Source organism: Lagenorhynchus albirostris, chromosome 3 (assembly GCF_949774975.1).
Source record: "Lagenorhynchus albirostris chromosome 3, mLagAlb1.1, whole genome shotgun sequence".
Classification (NCBI taxonomy): domain Eukaryota; kingdom Metazoa; phylum Chordata; class Mammalia; order Artiodactyla; family Delphinidae; genus Lagenorhynchus; species Lagenorhynchus albirostris.
In genome coordinates this window covers 37,680,338-37,699,456 of record NC_083097.1, presented here as the reverse complement: position 1 = coordinate 37,699,456, position 19,119 = coordinate 37,680,338, and the positions used below count along the sequence as shown (strand labels likewise).

The window sequence follows — 19,119 nt, the reverse complement described above, 5'->3', positions numbered from 1 at the left end:
ATTTGTCTGTGAAAATTATTTATTAGTAATTAAAGTGACCATAGTTTTAGTGAACTATTATGACTGAAATACCATTTTATTTTGTATATTCTATCTACTCTTAGTATAAAGTAAAAATGATTACCTAGGTTATTATTCTACTGTAATTGTCAAGACTTGGCTTTGCAGTGAGTGTTGGTTTTACAGACAAAGTTGTCTTTCTATATCACAGGTTCTATATGCTTTGCACACATCATTGTATGCAGTCCTCCTGGAAGAGAAACTCTGAGAGTAGTAGGAGAAAATTGAAATTCACAGCAGTTAAATACCCTGCTCCAAACCATACAGCTAGTGGAACTAGGATTTGAACCCTAGGCTGCCTTCAAAGTGCAATCAAGATCTTTGACAAATACGGTCTCTCTAGAGCAAGATGAATAAGAGGGGGTTTTTGTAACATTCAAAACCAGGTGTAAATCCAAAATTGTTTAGTTTGCAGGCGGTCTGACCTCAGAACATATTTTTAATCTCTTTGTTTCCTATTTATTTTAATGTATCCTATATTATAAAAGCCCTCAATGAATAAAAATCTAGTTATATAAAAGATATATTGGGAAAGTATTTACTGCATTAATGGCCTTTGACTTATTAAAAAAGGATTTCTTTAAATATCCTCATGAAGTGTATGTTTCCACTTAAAATTTAATGAATATATCTTCTTAGCACTTGCTGTCCTGGATACTGTCTACATTATGCAGAAATTAAACAGAAGACAATATAGTTTTGAACTTCAAAGAACTTAAATCCAAGGAGGAAACAAAGGCAAATAGTAACAAAAGCAAAAGTGAAATAAGAAGCATACTGAAAATAAACGTTGCTCTGGAAGTTGTAAAAAAAAAAAAACAAAGAAATTCATTGCCAGAATGGGACTTGAAGGACAGGTAGAACGCTGATACGAAAAGGAACGGGTAGAATGGAAGTAACCATATCTCCTGTATGTGTACCTAGGTGTGCATGATGGCAAGGTAAGAGCAAGTACTCTTGCTTGAGCTATGAGGTACTTGCCATAAAGGGTTAAAGAAGAGACGGGGAACGGAGGAGGAGGCTATATCAGGGAATGCCTTGATGTTTTTACTTAATTGAGAGGGTCCATGATGGTTTTGACCTGGTAAGTTACACGTTAGATGGTCACTCTGGTACTGGCAGGTAGAATTGATCAGATTCCATAGACAGGAGACTCTTTGAGATATTCCAAGCAAGAGCTAGCTCTGCCCAAACTAGAGAGATAACAATGGGAATGCAAAGAGGGAGTGGGTAGGAAAGACGATTCTGTAATAAAATGTGCAAGACATAGAAATTGAGAGTTAAGGAAAAGGGAGGGCCTGAGTATCCAAAGAAATTTTCAGAGCAAAAAGCTAAGAGAAACTCGTGGGCAGGGAGGCATGAGAGTCTCATGAGGTCAGTTTGCAGGAACATATTCACTGCTGTTTTTTAAAGCAACTTCTAGAGTGGGTGATAACTGTATTTTCCTTGGCTAGCTAAGGAATGAATCCATGTTAACCAAAGAAAGTGTTATATTATGCAAAGTCTATAGAATTGTGTTTATGACTGCAAAATATGGTCAATGATACTTTAAAAGGAAATTATAAGGTTTAATTGAGCTTCATATTGATACATATTGATATCTAATGGCTTCAGTCCATAGTAAGCACCACATAAAAAGCTACGGTGTGGCAAACATTATTGCTAAAATAAAGAGTGGATGGCACTCATCCTTTTCATTTCTGTTGACTAAGAAGGATAGAGTATGAGTTTTCCTTAAAAATAGCTTCTATCTTAGTAACAGAAATACAAGCATGTATGTAAAAGTGAGTATTTTCCAAAGGGCTCCTGACTGCTTTCCCCAAATTGGATATCTTTTGGTAAGCAAGGAAAGGTAGATGAATACTACGTATGCTACCAGCATCGTGTGCCACAGCTTGTTCTCTGCTAGGAGCTGTGATTTTCATATAGTGTTTTGTTTTTGTTTTTTTTTTAATCTGTAAAACCCTACACATTTGGTTCTATAATAATCTTTATTTTACAAATGAAAAAAATTAGGATTAGAGAATTTAAGTAACTTGTCTCTAAATTAAGCAACTGTTGAGAATTTCTGGTTGAAGACAGCTGCAGTGGGAATGATAAAGGACAAATGGATGAATACAACTTACATCTACATGTTAGAACCAAAAAGCCTTGGTAATTGATTGAATAATGAGATTAAGTAGATTTCAGGCCAGGGGTTATCTAGGATGGTTCCAAGGTTTCTGGCTTGCAAATCAGGTAGAGCATTGTTCCATTCTCTGACACAGGGAATATCTGGTGGATGTCTGTGGGAGGGAATGTGATGAGATTGAGCTTGGGCATGCTGTTTGACATGAGTGTGAGATATGCAAGGGGACAGATTTAATAGACTGCTATTATAAGGATTAGGAGGCTTAGAATACAGGAATGGACTGGAGATAATGCTTTTGTAGTCATCAATTATGAATTAATCATTAAAGACATGGATGAGTGTATAATATTGCCGAAAGAGCATGTGTCGAATAGAAGATAAAAGGGCTATGTGTAACACCCAAGGGAACAGCAGCCTTTCAGGGGAAAGCAGAGAGGAGGGCAGAGAAGAGACTGATAAGAGTGTCCAGTAAAGTGAAAATCCTCAGGGCACACACAATTTCATTTTAGAGTTCAGTGATGTCACTTTTTTGTGAAACAGCTATTACAATATTGCATCTGCCCTACATCTCTCCTCTGTCCTTAGTGTATTAAATGGCACATTTTGCATTTCCATTAGGAGAGGAGAAAAAAAAGAGAAAAAATTTCATTGAAATTGCCAGGGCATGATGTATGATTGACATGGGTATTTGTATACTTGTCCATAACTCTATAGGTAAGTTTTGACGGAAAGACTGGTGAAATCTTCAAAATGACAAACATTTATCTTTTATATAATCCTGGGGTGGGGGGGTAGAAAACAGGGCAGAGTGGGACTGTTATAGTTCTTTCTTGTACTACTACTTTTAACCCAGGAGTCACTCATAATTAGGAATGATAATAACTTTGAAAGGTTCATGCAAATGTATACCTTACCAAAATGTAGCCCAAATAGTCTAAGGAGGAGAATTAATGTAAAATAATATCTTGGCTAACAGAAATGTCATGAAAGTTTATACCATTTTTGTAACACAACTGCTAAGAGAGTACACCTTCGACTAGAATGAAGTAGTTCATGTTTCCAGAGACTATTTTATGACCATAGAGTTATATTAGTTGATTTGTTTCTTTATTTTTATAAGTATATACTGTAACAAGTATAGTCTATTATCTAGTCTAAATACAGTGTCAATAGACTTTGAAATAAACCAAATGAGAATAATACAATAATCTCTGCTGAATTTATTCTATATTAATAAATATTAACTATATATTAATGCTATATTAACCTGGAATAAATTTCCTAATTTTAATATAAGGTGGGATAAGAGTGTTTCAAAAGGTAGTTAGTAATCATAGCTGTGTTGAAAATTAAATCAGAAATTTTAAGGAAAGTATTGTTTGGAAAAATATTGGCAATATATTTAAAGTTGTTCAGTGAAGCAGTGACAAAAGTGCAAATTTTAACTAGATTCTAGTTTCAAACCTAGAGTCAGTTCAAGTATTTTCAGCCTCAGAACAAAATTAGTTTTCTCATTTTAAATTAAGAAGAATAAAGCATAAATATTTGGAGTGCTGTGAAGCTATGGAGGTTCTAGAATTTATGGTTGACCTGTAGTTCTAGAGATAAATCTGCAGTACCAATATTGTTCATGTGCCCTATTTATTACTGTTTATTCTAATCTATGATTGGTAATTTTACATATAAAGTACTTCAAAACACCTCCAAAGAGTCTTCTCAAAGGCAGCTTTTTTAAAGATAGATCTCTGGATCTTCTCCCTTGTTTTCATCCATATTGTATATTAACTATAGGGGAGTTTATTTTTGCTTCTTTATCAGATAAATGGGGGTATGGGTGTTCATGAATTTATTTCTATAACATTTTATAGAAAGTAATTTTTAGAATTCTATAATCACAATGCCTTGCTTTAGGAATATATTAATTTTACTTAGATTTAACTTTATGGCCACTGAAGGAGCTACCTTATTTACCAAACTGACATTCTGTTCTTCTAGTCATTTATTTAACCATAAGTCAGTAATAATTTTTATGGTGGTGGGGGGCAGGGAGAACAGGCTGGTCATTGTCTACATCTTAAAATCTGATTTTTTTTATTTATTGTAGGTTTTATTGGGATTTAATAATGCTTATAATGATGGTTGGAAATCTGGTCATCATACCAGTTGGAATCACATTCTTTACAGAACAGACAACAACACCATGGATTATTTTCAATGTGGCTTCAGATACAGTTTTCCTTTTGGACTTGATCATGAATTTCAGGACTGGGACTGTCAATGAAGATAGTTCTGAAATCATCCTGGACCCTAAAGTGATCAAGATGAATTATTTAAAAAGCTGGTTTGTGGTTGACTTCATCTCATCAATCCCAGTGGATTATATCTTTCTCATTGTAGAAAAAGGAATGGATTCAGAAGTTTACAAGACAGCCAGGGCACTTCGCATTGTGAGGTTTACAAAAATTCTCAGTCTCTTGCGTTTATTACGACTTTCAAGGTTAATTAGATACATACATCAGTGGGAAGAGGTAAGACATATCTTTTACATTTTTAAAGCTACTATATCATGCGATTTAAACTATAACTTTCAAAATGAGCAACTGTGCTATGTATAATGAGTTTTATGAAATTCAAAAAGAAAAATTTCATTTTTTTTTTTTTTGGTATGTAAGTGGTATATTTGTATCCTCAAAAGGTATGGTCGAATACTGGATTTGAGTGAAGTGAAAAAATTAGTGATTGTAAAACGTTTGTCTTATGCCAATTCAGTCTTTTTTTTACATGTCTTTATTGGAGTATAATTGCTTTACAATGGTGTGTTAGCTTCTGCTTTATAACAAAGTGGATCAGCTATACATATACATATATCCCCATATCTCCTCCCTCTTGCGTCTCCCTCCCACCCTCCCTATCCCACCCCTCTAGGTGGTCACAAAGCACAGAGCTGATCTCCCTGTGCTATGCAGCTGCTTCCCACTAGCTATCTATTTTACGTTTGGTAGTGTATATATGTCCATGCCACTCTCTCACTTCATCCCAGCTTACCCTTCCCCCTCCCCGTGTCCTCAAGTCCATTCTCTACGTCTGCGTCTGCGCCTTTATTCCTGTCCTGCCCCTAGGTTCATCAGAACCATTTTTTTTTTCTTTTAGATTCCATACTAGTTTTTTTTTTAAAAGCAAATCTACTTTAATCAACAAATTTTTATCTTAACCAGTGCAGCCCCTCTTCCACCATGGGAGATTGTTTTTGTTTAATATCTAATATTAGTTTGTTTTATCTAACACATCAAGTACCATCTTTGACAAAGCTGTAGGGTCTGATTGCTAACCTAGTTTGTATCATTAGCTCTGTGAAATAATGTGGAATATGTTTCCTCTAATATTGAAATTTCAGAGAATTTGTGTTTGAAGAAAACAGATTTTTTTTTTAGTATTTCCAAGTTGTATGTGTAAAGACTGATTTTAGTATAATAATTTTGCTCATTCTTATTCTTTGCCTATAATTATTTATTATAGGTTTTCTCTACTAGTTCATTTCATAATACTGAAAAACAGCATACCCCGGAGGGAAATTATTACATAAAAAACACAAATACTACAGTGAATAAATACAGTGAATCTGGCCAATATTTTGCTGAATAAGGCATCTGTTGTTCTTAGGCAATTGGTGGGACCTGAAAGGGCTCAGCCAACTGGAGTTTCCAAAGATCTGAGTTAAATGTACCATCACCAAGCAAAGGAGGTTATGTCCCTAATTTCAGAGTCTGTATATTAACTTTTTGATTTTCTTTTCCTTCTAAATGTATCTTAAAAAAATTAATTATAACTTGAACTTTATTGTCTGCATAAAAATGAGGGTCAAAGAGGCCTCCAGAGTGCCTAAACCTGCACTAAAGAAAACCATACATTGGCTAGGAATGAATCGCCACTTTACTAGCTACAGAAATGCTTTTTAGGATGAATTATATTTTGGAATTTAGGTTTAAACAAGTCATAAAATGGAACTTCGGTGAACATTAGCTCTGCTTTCTGTGAGACTGTAACAATGTTTTGTGTGTGCTTGTTGATGACATTTTGGTTCCTAGGATTTCAGGAAATGACATACAATAATAAGACACTGCATAAGACACTGCTAAAAAGACATAAAAATGGATCATTCTTAAAATATGGATACGGATTATATTTAAAATAAGATGAAGCACATTTGAGAAATTGGATTCGTCTTATAATGTGTCTCTATATAGCACATTCCATCTAACATGTAAAAAATGTTTGGTTTTCAAACATTATTATGCTAATGTTAATATCAAAACAAGGTGATAATTGATAAAAATAGCTAATATTTATTGATGGCTTATTATATGTCAAGTAATATGTTTGATTCTTTACATGGATTAGTTCATTGAATCTTCCTAATAACTCTGGTTAACTTGCCCAGATTCACAGGGTTAGTAATAGGTGGAGCTGGGATTCTGACCTTGGCAACCTGACCTTGACAACCTGACCTGACCTTGGCAAAGCTCTTAACCACATAACCATATAGCTTCTCACCATAACATATATATTCTTTTAATGAGAAATACCTTAATATTACACCATTTTATATATATATAATCAAAAATTGTAGGAAACTTTTCTTAACTGAACTTTGTGGTCCAAGCAACATAAAATCTGAATATTTGCTTCTTAAAACATGGTCACAAAAAATATTGTAACGAGTAGCCTGTGAGAAGAAAAGTCACTGATATAAATACTCAGTCAATCATAAATACAGTGGGCAATGCGACTATTTTCAGTGTCTTGTAGTTTGAACCCAGTTACCCTAGAGAATGGCAGAAGGATGAACAGATGGCATTCTACCAGATAAAATGGCAGGCTGTACAGTCATAGAAGAGCACACTGCTTAATACCGTTGTCCTCTAGTTCCTGGCAGCAGTCACAGACACCTAGGTCTGTGTAACTTGATGGTGTTTCAAAGATGCCAGGATATAATTCAGGAGCATCAGCTCACTGCCATCATTACTGTAAAATGCAATTTAATATACACTTACAGACATTTGGTAACCAAACCCATTCAAGCTAGAGTTGTGAGTTGGCAAGATCTTTCTTATAAATAAATGACCTTGATAATAAATGAATCATAAGCTTACTTCATGAAGAATGTTTTCTTGATTATATGATATCCCCATATAATATCACATATATCATGGATATTTAATGTCTGTTAGTAACACTGCTAAGCAGAGAAAAAATACAGTAGTAATTAACCCAAATTTAATACGGATTCATTATTTCATCACCTACGTGATTGAAACCAAAGTCACAAAGAAACTTGAATGGTTCCAAATTGGTAAAGCTCTACCTGGGTTTTATAAATGCCACCAGGATGTGTTTACAAGTAGAAACACAACAGATAATCAGGTTGCTCTATGAGCATTTAGAATAAGAGTACAGAGGAAGATGTGGGTTCACCCACATGTCTTTGAGTTCTGAGTGTTTTAGTACCAAGCTGGCTAATGCTAAATTCAGCAAATTTGGGGAAGTAATGTGTGAAGTCTGGGAGCTGCCACTGTTTTAAATGAATCATTCCCAAGGAAAGTGGCTGCCTTCTATAGGAAACTGCTTCCATCTTCAATGAGACATTTTTTTTTTCCGATCTGAATTAGTTCAACTGATAAACAACAGGAAGTGCCAAAGCCAGATAAATTAGAGAAATATTGTGAATGAAATACAGAAACTTTAAAATTTAGCCCTTATGTTACTATCCTTGCTAAAGTTGAATATAGTGGTTAATATAGAAGGAAAGAACTGATTTGGCCAACTGATTTATGAAACACATGGTGTTAAGAAGTCAGGGGGAAAGTTGGTTTCATGAGGCAATGATAAGATCAATGGCTTTAGGATGCACAATTAGGGCTCTCTGACACTGTACTGAAACTTTACATGTATGGCCAGGTGAGGTGAAAATCTGTGGCAATTGTTTAGATAAATCCGGTCAAAAAATTCCTTTTCCTGTAAACGCCCGAAAGCAGAGGTGAATCTCTCCCACTCTTGTAATTTGGCTTAAAAAAATCATTCCCTTAATTCAACGTTGTTGTTATTGTTGTATTTCAAGTGAAGTCAGTGACCTGGGCCAGAGTGCTCTTTTGTAACCTATCACAGAGAACCCGTTCTCTGTGATCCTCCTAAAAGAGACATATGGTGAGGAAATCCTCAGAAATTAAATGGAATATTATTTACAATTTTTGACAGTCACCAGCCACTGAAGCAATAAAGGGTAGATTAAGAGCTTAGTAAATAGGAGATTATTTAAAGGTGAAGAGTTCCAGGAACATTGAATGCTGTAGCTGCTGATCCCTGTCATTTTATCAAAGGCAGATGATCCTTGAAATTATTAGATATTTTGGAAATAGTAATTGAAAAGAGAAATATTCCTCTGTAATGGTTATCTATTTGTAGGATTCAATGTCACAGAAAGTGGAAATTCTTCATGGGCAGTGTTAAAAATGGATGGCAAACACATGAAGCTCCTGTAATAACTATGGCTTTGGAATACATACCTATAATATTTTATTTTTCATTCTATATTTACTATCCCCTCAACTTTCCTTGTATAGATTTTAGCCCTCTCACAAATAACTTGCTTATTTTGAGGCAAGGAAGAGGGCTGTGGTTCTGATCTTCAAATATGTCTATAGCAATTTCAGATGAATAATGTGTCTGGAACGTTGCAATGCCCTTCTAGCAATCAGTATTAGATTTTTATCTTGCCTTAGAGGCAGATTTATGTACAAATTATGTTTAACAATAGAACATTAATAAGGAAATGTATTCTACAGGGAGCTAATACAGACTGCAGTTTCTGTCTTTGGTTAATTTTAGCATTCTAATTGGTTTAGATTAGAAACTAGCTCTTGCTATAAATTGCAATACATATTATAAGTACTTCCATTTTGTAGAAAACACATAGAATTCTAAGACTTGCCATAAGCAAACACCAGTGTTTTCCTAAACCTGCCCTCTGCTAGAACTTAAGGAGGTTCCCTATTGCCTATCACATCAAATCTGTGTTTCTTTGCTGTGCCTTCAAGGCTCTCCAGCAAACCGTTCCCCTGTCTCACCATTGTCACTTCATATTTGCGCCCAACAGCTATTTTCTGTTTGTTTTTTAGTTTTATAATGCTTCTGGCAGAGAATGACTTTTTTTTTTTCTGCTTCTGGTAATTTTGCATGTGCCATACCTCAGATTTGGAAAGGCTTTCTTTTTCTATTATTCATTTAAAATTTATGCTCAAACTCATCTCCAGAAAATATTCTGCATTGATGGACTGCATTATAATGGTCAATACTTTTACTTTGAACAATTCTACTGTCTCTGCGTGCATTTGTTCATGCCCATAGCTGGGTTGTGAATACTTACTTATATATGCATTTCCTTTTCTTTTCCTGGGCATAAATGTCTGTAGGGAAGAGTCAGGGTCAACTTTTTGCCCTTGAATATCCTTGTACACTAGTATAGAGTTCTAAACACAATAGGCTATCTGAGTATACCTATCTGCTTACTACATGGCAACGCTCCATGTTCTAAATCCATTAAATAATTGCAAAGGTATATGTATTCTTCACTCCCAAGCATTTACTGAATAATTTCTATATGCAGATGCTAAACATGAGAATACAAAGCATATCTCAGCTTTGCAGGAAAAACAGACATGTGAACAAATAATCACAGATGGTGCGGTAAGTGATGGCATAAAAGAGGGAGTGAACAACACAGCTTTTTTTGCAGGAGAAGAAAGCCTCAGAGATACTCGGACTGAGTTTTGAAGCTGGAGTCTGGATTACTAAGGTGAATAAAAGGGGGCAGAGGAGTACAGTCAGTAAGACATGAAGCATAAGCAGCCTAGCACAGTTCTGCATCTCTAGAGCCTAGGTTGCAAAGGCAGTGAGTTTGGAGATATAGACAAGAAGTTGTGCTAATGATGGACTCACTCAGTAAGGTGTCATTGAGGCATGTTAGCTGAGGGATTTGCATTTTAGAATACTGCAGAGTTAACAGGATTGGAAACAACTGAGGATGGAACTAATAATATCAGTTAAGAGAGAGATTCATCACACATTTGCATTTTTTATATATAGCTAGTGTCAGGCAGGATACTTTTTAGATATCTAAAGGGAGGTTTATCTTTGCCAAGTATTCTTGCCATTGAAATATTTGTATCAAATAATAAAATATGATAAGGCCTTATATGAAGTATTTTTTGTAATGTTATAAAATTTAAATATTGATTATATTTGATATAATTAATAATCATTAATAGAATAATATATTAATGTGTTAATATAATTATATTATATTATTGATACAATTATATTTGAGTTTTGTATTTCACACCACCAGAAATGTGATGGTGTAAAATGGATCCTGTGCTAGAAATTAGCACTTATGGATGTTTATTCAAATTGTGCCTTTTATTTTCTATTTAATCTAGGGAAAAACGCTTAAAGTGACTTTTTTATGCCTACAACCTTAATAGAACAGTTGTGAAGTTCAAAGCAAATTAGATATATGGAAATTATTTGAAGTATTCAAGTTGATGTATGCCTATAATATTTATACATATGAGTATTCACGATGTCATCTTTCTCAGATTAGCACATTGACTAACAAGAACATTATTATGTGTGTGTGAGTTGCGTAATATTTTTTTCAGGCAAATATTGATTCTGCTAAAGACCACTAGGTGTCCTCTATTGGTTGTATTACTTCAGAGTTCTATATTCTGAAATACCAAAACTGTCTTTTTTGAAATTATTCATTTATACTCTCTTAGAATCACCTAATTGCTTGGCTATCTATGTCTAGATAAAATAGACGACAATGAATATTCATATATGTAAAGATTATTTCTCTTTATCTATACTTTCTCCTCAGGTTAAAGAAAGAGTTTGTTAAGTTCATTCTCTAAAAAATCATTTTTATTCCAAGAGATTGTTTTCAGTATTATACTGTGTGTTTTTTTAAGATGGTATTTTTTTTTGCGGGCCTCTGACTGTTGTGGCCTCTCCCATTGCGGAGCACAGGCTCAGCAGCCATGACTCACGGGCCTAGCCGTTCCGCGGCATGTGGGATCTTCCCGGACGGGGGCACGAACCCGTGACCCCTGCCTCGGCAGGCGGACTCTCAACCACTGCGCCACCAGGGAAGCCCTTAAGATGGTATTTTAACAGACACCCTGAAGTTCTAACGTACGGTGTAATGAGTTCTATTTGGATAGGCAGTATTATTAAGTCAAGACAGTTAAAAAGAGATTGACAAAGTATGTGTGGGTGTATGTGTGTGCGCGTGTGTGTTAGGGGTAAGATATATAATTTTATGAATGCTTTTTGGTTAGTACCTTGCAGCAGATCTATATAATCCTGATGCTTTTGACATGGAGATGTCAGTTTAACGCTAAAATATAAGATCAAATTTGAAATGTCCAGGACTCTATTTTAATATTAAAACATTAGAATTTCTTAATGCCCCATCATTGCCCAATCTATGTTCCTGTTTTGCATGTGTTTATATGCCTCCTTGGCTATATGTTGATAACTAGACTCATATCCCAAATTTCCAAACTATGTACCCTTATGCCTCAAAATCTACATGACATCTCTATAGAGATATCTTGTGAGTTCCTCAAGCTCAGTATGTTCATTTCCCCTTCAAGTCTCCTCCTTCTCTCTTGTTTCCTGTTGCTCAATTCAGAAATCCAAGAGGTATCCTTGACTTCTCCACGTTCATTCTCCATAGCTAACAGTAACCAAGTTCTACTGGTTCTACTTCTTGGAATGTGATTTGAATTCTAGTATTCCTTCACTCAGTCCTCTCTATCACCATCCTCGTCCAAGCCAACATCAGTCATTTCTCATTTGCATTTTTATAGTAGAGTCATTACTAGGTTTAAAAATTCTCCCTTGCTTATCTTCCTAGGGCCTCAAAAGTGACATTTTTGAAGAGCAAATATTACCATATCATTTACCTGCTGAAAATATTTCTATGGTGTTTCAGTATCATAAGGACAAATTCCAAAATTCAAGGTCTTTTGAAATCTGATTCTTTTACCATGTCAGCCTGGAAAACTGCTTGCTCATTATTATTATTATTTTAATAAATTTATTTATTTTGGCTGCGTTGGGTCTTTGTTGCTGCACGCGGGCTTTCTCTAGTTGTGGTGAGCGGGGGCTACTCCTCGTTGTGGTGCGTGGGCTTCTCTTGCGGTGGCTTCTCTTGTTGCAGAGCACGGGCTCTAGGCGCACGGGCTTCATTAGTTGTGGTACGGAGGCTCAGTATTTGTGGCTCACGGGCTCTAGAGCGCAGGCTCAGTAGTTGTGGCACACGGGCTTAGTTGCTTCTCGGCATGTGGGACCTTCCCGGACCAGGGATTGAACCCGCGTCCCCTGCATTGGCAGGCGGATTCTTAACCATCACGCCACCAGGGAAGTCCCTTGCTCATTCATTTTTAACTAGTCTGAACCTCTTTATGTTTGTCACATATACTGTTTTAAGGCCTTTACAAGTGTTGTTCACTTTTCCTAGAACTCTGTTCCTTTGGCCAACCCCAATTCATCCATCACATTTTGTTGCTATGACTTCTTTGACTTTAACTTAAGATACCCTGGGGTGGAATTAACGAATCTTTCAGGTAATGTTAGTTCCAACTGTAATATGCTGAAATAGCCTCTCATGCTTTTGCTTTGTAACATTCATCACTTTTGTAATTTTCTTAAACTCTGCCTTCCCAACTGTATATTAAGCTCCAGAAGGGCAGAAACCATAGATTTCCTGTATCTTCAGCTGCTAGCATAGTATCTGGAAAATATGGGCACAAGAATACTTGCTAAATGAGTTAAATTATGCCCTCAAGGGAATTTCAATTCAGCAGATATGTAAACATTCAAACATGTAAGAAAAACAGTAGAATGTCTTAAATCCAATATTAGAAGCATTTATAGTATAGAAAAAAACAAAAGAGAGAAATGTACTGTGAGAGTGTGGTAGAGGGTAGAGGAGAGGCTCTAAATAAGGCATCCTAATAAATGTGGTCACTTTGAAAACCAAGCTTGAAAGTATATATCCTTCCAAGTGGGTAAGCCTGGGAAATATTCTAAGAGAACTGAGAAATCATGGATGAATTCAATCTAGCTCATCATTTATAGATGGGGATGATAGTGATTTTCTGCCCAATCTCATAGAATGGCTTTGAGGCTCAAATGAGATGTAATTGTTGAACATACTTAGAAACTATAAAGTTTATAGAAATGTGCATTACTGTTATCATAAAAGTCTCCACTAGTTTAAAATATGTAAAATCTCAACAGACAGTTCAACTCTTGGCCCTTTAGTGTGCTTACTGCCTTTCTAAATATTGGAAGCATCATAAATACTATTATGCATTATTTCTGTCCAAAATATACCCAGTAAAGATTTGAAGCACTAAATGAGTCAGGCTAATTTAGGACAAAGTGCATTCAGTCTTTCATTTCTCCAGAATTTCTGGAGAAATGTATCAGTTTTTCATTTCATTGTGCACACAGACATAACATGTATTATGCGTGCTGTTATTTTAGACTCATCTGTGTGCTATTAGAGTGCAAACTGGGAATGCCATTGGTTCCTGAGTACTGGACCCAAAATTTGTGATGTGATTCTGTTTTAAACTTGAATTCTAGTTCAACTGCCAGAGTGTTTCATAAAAACACTTTATACTGTGTTACTTTAATTATCTGGGTAATTATCTCAACTGAAAAGGTCACTGTTTTTAGTCTTGTATACATATGTGATGCACCTGTCTACAAAAAGGAGGTGTGAAGAGACATGACTTAAATTGGAAAATGATACAGTGGCACCCAAGAATATTTTGTTGTTACAAACAATGAGGTGAAATTTAGCTCATCTCTGAAGGAAATGTTGAATATATAATCACAGAGGGAAAATATGCGCTTTTTTATTGTCAGTTTCTAACAAGTCAGTCTTTCACTTTAGTCAGATACAATGTCAGAAGTGTTTTTATTAATTTGAAATATTTTGGAAAACAAAATTTTGCTTGCATTATGTCAAAAGTAGTAGTTAATTCAAATTTCATTGAGCAAAGCACAGTCATTGAAATATATGAGAATTTGTCATAGAAAGTCAGTTTTATAAGACATTATTAACTGTGTTATGAAAGCTCAAGAATAAATAAAATTAGAACCCTTGAATTGCACTGAGTAATGGATGAGAGAGACCTACTTTGATTTCTCTTTCTGTCTTGCTGATGTATACACTTCAGATTTTGTATTAGAGCAGTCGTGTTCTAGTGTGAAAGGGAAATACATTTGGTTGGTTATATAATTCTGGTGGTTATTTTGAGTTACGTCTACCATTTAGGCCATTTTTTTAAAAAGAGAGGCAAAATCTTTTTCTTATTACGTCTTAAAGTGAAAGTAGACATTGAGCAAGGCTTCTGGAAACTAGTCCCACAGTTTCATATAATTTAAAGCAGTTGTGAAGGAAGAGAATAGTAGCTATTTTGAGATAATCTTATTTGTCAGGAGTGGTGGAATCAAAATGGTTTTCCGTTAAGGTTGGTCATCAGTGGGAATATTTGCAATAATATGCTGATTATTTCAATGTGCTGCTTTTTTCACGGTTACTGATGTGGAGATAGGAGCTGGGTGAACATATGAAATAAAGGAAATTCAGCTGAATTGAAATGAAAGTCAGGAGTACCTTGCACAAGTCATTTCTAGACACTTTTCTCTCATTTAAAAAATGTGGATGATAGCTTCTACTTGGCTCATATGGTTGTTTTAATAATAAAAAAGAAAATTCATATGAAAGTGCTTTGTAGACTTTAAATTGAAAGTCTAAAGAACATAGTAATGTGAGATATAATTAGCCAGTCAAATTATTTTACTATCTTTTTCACAGAATCCCTGAAAAAAATGAAATTCCTATCTTCTTCAATATTTGGCATCCTACCAGAGTGTAAAGGTAGCTTTCGGATTGTGATAGTGTGTAGCGTCCAAGAGCTTAACTCCCTAATAGTATCTAACAGAAATGTTTGGGGAATCAACTAATTTTGTGGAGGCTACACTGTTTTAGTATGGGAAGCAGTTCTCCATTGTGTGAAAATATGAATCTGTGATACTGAGGAGAAGGATAAACATTCAGAAGAACTTCTTCCAACTGACTGACATTGAATCACAAGCATTCAAATTCACAGGTTTTAATAATACTGTACAGTTGGACTTCCTGGTGGTGCAGAGGTTAAGAATGCTCCTGCCAATGCAGGGGACACGGGTTCGATCCCTGGTCCAGGAAGATCCCACATACCACAGAGCAGCTAAGCCCGTGTGCTGCAACTACGGAGCCTGCACTCTAGAGCCTGTGAGCCACAACTATTGAGCCTGTGCGCCACAACTACTGAGCCCACATGCTACAACTACTGAAGCCCACGTACTCTAGGGCCTGTATGCTGCAACTACTGAAGCCCATGCACCTAGAAGCCCGTGCTCTGCAGCAAGAGAAGCCACCACAATGAGAAGCCCACACACTACGACGAAGAGTAGCCCCCACTCGCTGCAAGTAGAGGAAGGCTGCGCGCAGCAATGAAGACCCAACGCAGCCAAAAAAAAAAACCCCCCAAAAAACTGTACAATTAAAAATGCTTCTCCATTTTTATTCAATCTGAAATTCAGAGAAATGCAAACTTAGATAGTCCTTAACCTGGCGTAGGTTTACCTCCCCTTTTCCCCCTGCATATGGTTGTTGTAGAAGCAGAATAATTTTGTAATGACAATAATTAGTAAAAAATGCTAATAAAATTTGTTAGGAAAGAGTTATTGATAGATTTATGATATCTTAGGTGCACATATATTAATCATTTTAGAAAAATATTAGAACATGAATGAATTCAAAAAGTTGTATACGTATTTACTACCCTGACACACACAAAGCCAAGTTATTAGTAGTGGACTCTAGAAGTTCTAAGTGACTAGTTTTCTGTTTTCAGACATATCTTGAGACTTGTGACATTCATGACTAAAATTTCACCATTGGGGAATGATTCATTTCTGTTTCTTCAAGAAACAAAAGTTCTTATAGAACTTCAGATATAGTTTAAGCCATTACCAGGTAACATTTTAGCAGGCAATTTGTTGGCAGGTAGTGAGAGTAATTTGCAAGTAGTTGAGAGTAATTCTTACACAAAAAAATATAGGTATATGAATATGGGTTTCACAACTTGAGTGAGAGGTGCATAGGTGTGAGAGAGGGGTTCTACCACATTTGAGAAGTTCAGTTGGGCTGCAGAGGAGACAGAAAGACACCAGCAAGTGATAAAAAAAAAAAATTCACAGTTTTGCTGAAGTCTTTCCCTGTTGCCGTATTACCAGTATTTGCATAATGTCAAGGACAAATGTTTTAATGTTTCTAACTGTTATTTCTGGGAGTTTTACCAGCTGAATCATCCATCCCCTTTTCCATTTAGTTGAATTGTTATTTCAGATGTTCCAAAAATCTCCTGTGTCTTCAAATTAGAAGCTGACTCTGTGGTTACAGATGAAAAAATTTCTAGTTAGCACATGTCCTAGAAAAATGCTGCTGTTTTTTGAAAGAATTCTGTTTAGTAGCACATTTCTTAAATGTATGATTCTGTACGTCCAATTAAACATTGTATGTATAATCACATACTAACCATTCTAACGAAAAATAAGAGACTAGGTAATTCCTTATTCCTTATTTGTGAACTTCATATCTTTATATTCTTATCAGATATAGTATTTAATATATATTAATTGCTGAGCAATTAATTTGCTGAGCACTGTACTACATATAGGGATACAAAGATGAATAATCAAGACTACTGCTAAAAGGGATTTTGTAGTCTAGTGGAGGAATTAGAAAAGGAAATCAACAAACATGACAGATATCTATTAGAAATTTTTGAATGGAAGATTTTGAGAATGATTATAAGACTGTATCTCAGCTAAGGCAGAAAGGCCTCCCCAATCAATTCACTAAGTCTGCTAAAGGAGCAGGAGTGGGGAGTGGTGGTGTCTGGGTCAGATATTTAACCTCCTTTGATTAATGAGTTGAAATAGAATGAGCTGTAAAATACCATGCTTCACTAAAATGTAAAATTTGTTGAGTTTTACAAACAGTAGAAACAATTTTATTTAAAGTAATATCAATACTGTGTTGAGATTGCAAAATGAGTCCCCATTACTGGACTATGAAACATTTTCATTTCATTAAAATCATACAAATTTATGAAAGATTTCTAAATGTAGAACGTTTTTTAGGAAGCAGAAAGGACATTATATTTAAACTTCATACATAATATTATAAACCCTGTAATTAGTGAGAGAATTTAACAAAAAGGAACATAGTTTCTCACTTGCTCACTCTCTTGTCCTCTTTTCTGTAGTACGGATGCTTTTGCGCAAGACTCCTAACCAGAAAATGTGTCTTCACAATTACTAAGTGAACAATCCCTATCAGATATCAAGAGACTGAAGGGCATTCAGGGATCTGGGTGCCCAAGAGCAAATCAGTTATTCTGTAGTTATGGAAACAGCAGCTCCATTCAAAATGCTTGAGTTTTCTCCACATTTCGCACATACGTATATTTTCGTTTGCCTTGTGGCCTCCCAGCTTCTTCCTGCGTTGAGTCGCCTGTAACATGGGTGACTGGTACAGGTACTGCTGTGGCTTTTTTTCCCTCATGAATCGGTCTGTTGATAGATTCCACCAGCAAAGGGAATGAATTCTTTCCATCCAAAAGTATTCTCAAGAACAACTGTTTATTAATATTGTTTTTATTGTTGTTGTTACTCTTGTTGTTGAGAGATGAAGTAGGCAGTGAAATTACCCAGAATCTCGGGTTAGATACCTGTTCTTTGAAGAAGTGAGAGGTCAGATGTCCCTAGCTCTATTTGTAGCCCTCAGGAAATCAACTCATTTCCCTGCCTACTGAGAAAGAAAGGTCCTGTCAATACTATGAGTTTCTTTTATCATCTTTACGGCAGCAGAAATTTTTCCCTGCCCTCTTCTGTCACATTTCCCATTAGAAGATTTGCTAACAGAGTGTAAGGAAAATATCTATTAGTCATTTTATTACAGCTGGGAAAAAAGAAATATAATTCTTGTGTCAGGAGAGACACAGACACTGTAGAGCCTTCACATAAGGCCAATACATCCTATTTCAGGACTTAAGGTACGATATGTCCCATTATTTCTTCATCTGAGGGATGGAGTATTGGGGGTGAAAAAATCAGTGTGATCCACCCCTTGGTTGGAGAACCATTTATTTTATCTATTCATTAATTGGTATATCATTTTATTTCTGCCTTCCAAAACAGAGAAAAAATAAATACTTGTATGAAAAAAATAAAAGCAATTAAAGAGATGACTAAATTCAAAATAGAACACTTCCAAATTGGCAAAATAACTTACTCAATTTGCAAGACCAAACATAACAGATTATCTTCCGTTTCACTTGATACAGATCTTCAGATGATAATTTATTTTATTCAGTTATTTTATTTGATGTGGAAAGAAAATGCTTCAGCTTAAAAATATAATTTAAATGTGATAAAATTTCACAATTATTCTATAAACATTTTCTCCAAAATTATGCTACTAAAATTTTCTTAAAGGAAAATAGCTCAATGTTTTTTCCAAAGAAAAAAATCAAAATAATTCTCTCACAGTTCAGTCATGTAAGCGTGTTGTCATTACAAACTTGTGGCTGCAAAACAAAATCAAGATGTCATCAAATTTGGGAGAGGGTTTCCTTAGAAGTGTTTCCCTCATGCTCTGAGCTTTTAGAAATCTTATTCAATATTCCCCAGTGTGTGGTCTGTGAGTTATTAATGGCTTCATGAAGACAAAATTTTCT

The 19,119-nt window shown here is 35.3% G+C and overlaps 1 protein-coding gene across 1 annotated transcript in view; it reads left to right on the top strand.

Moving 5' to 3' along the window:
• The window catches only part of HCN1 (hyperpolarization activated cyclic nucleotide gated potassium channel 1), a 365,548-nt gene that overhangs the window by 43,945 nt on the left and 302,484 nt on the right, over positions 1-19,119 (top strand). The window contains exon 2 of the mRNA XM_060146056.1: positions 4,296-4,719. Within this exon, the coding sequence (XP_060002039.1) occupies positions 4,296-4,719 (424 nt within the window). The remainder of the gene's footprint in view (positions 1-4,295; positions 4,720-19,119) is intronic.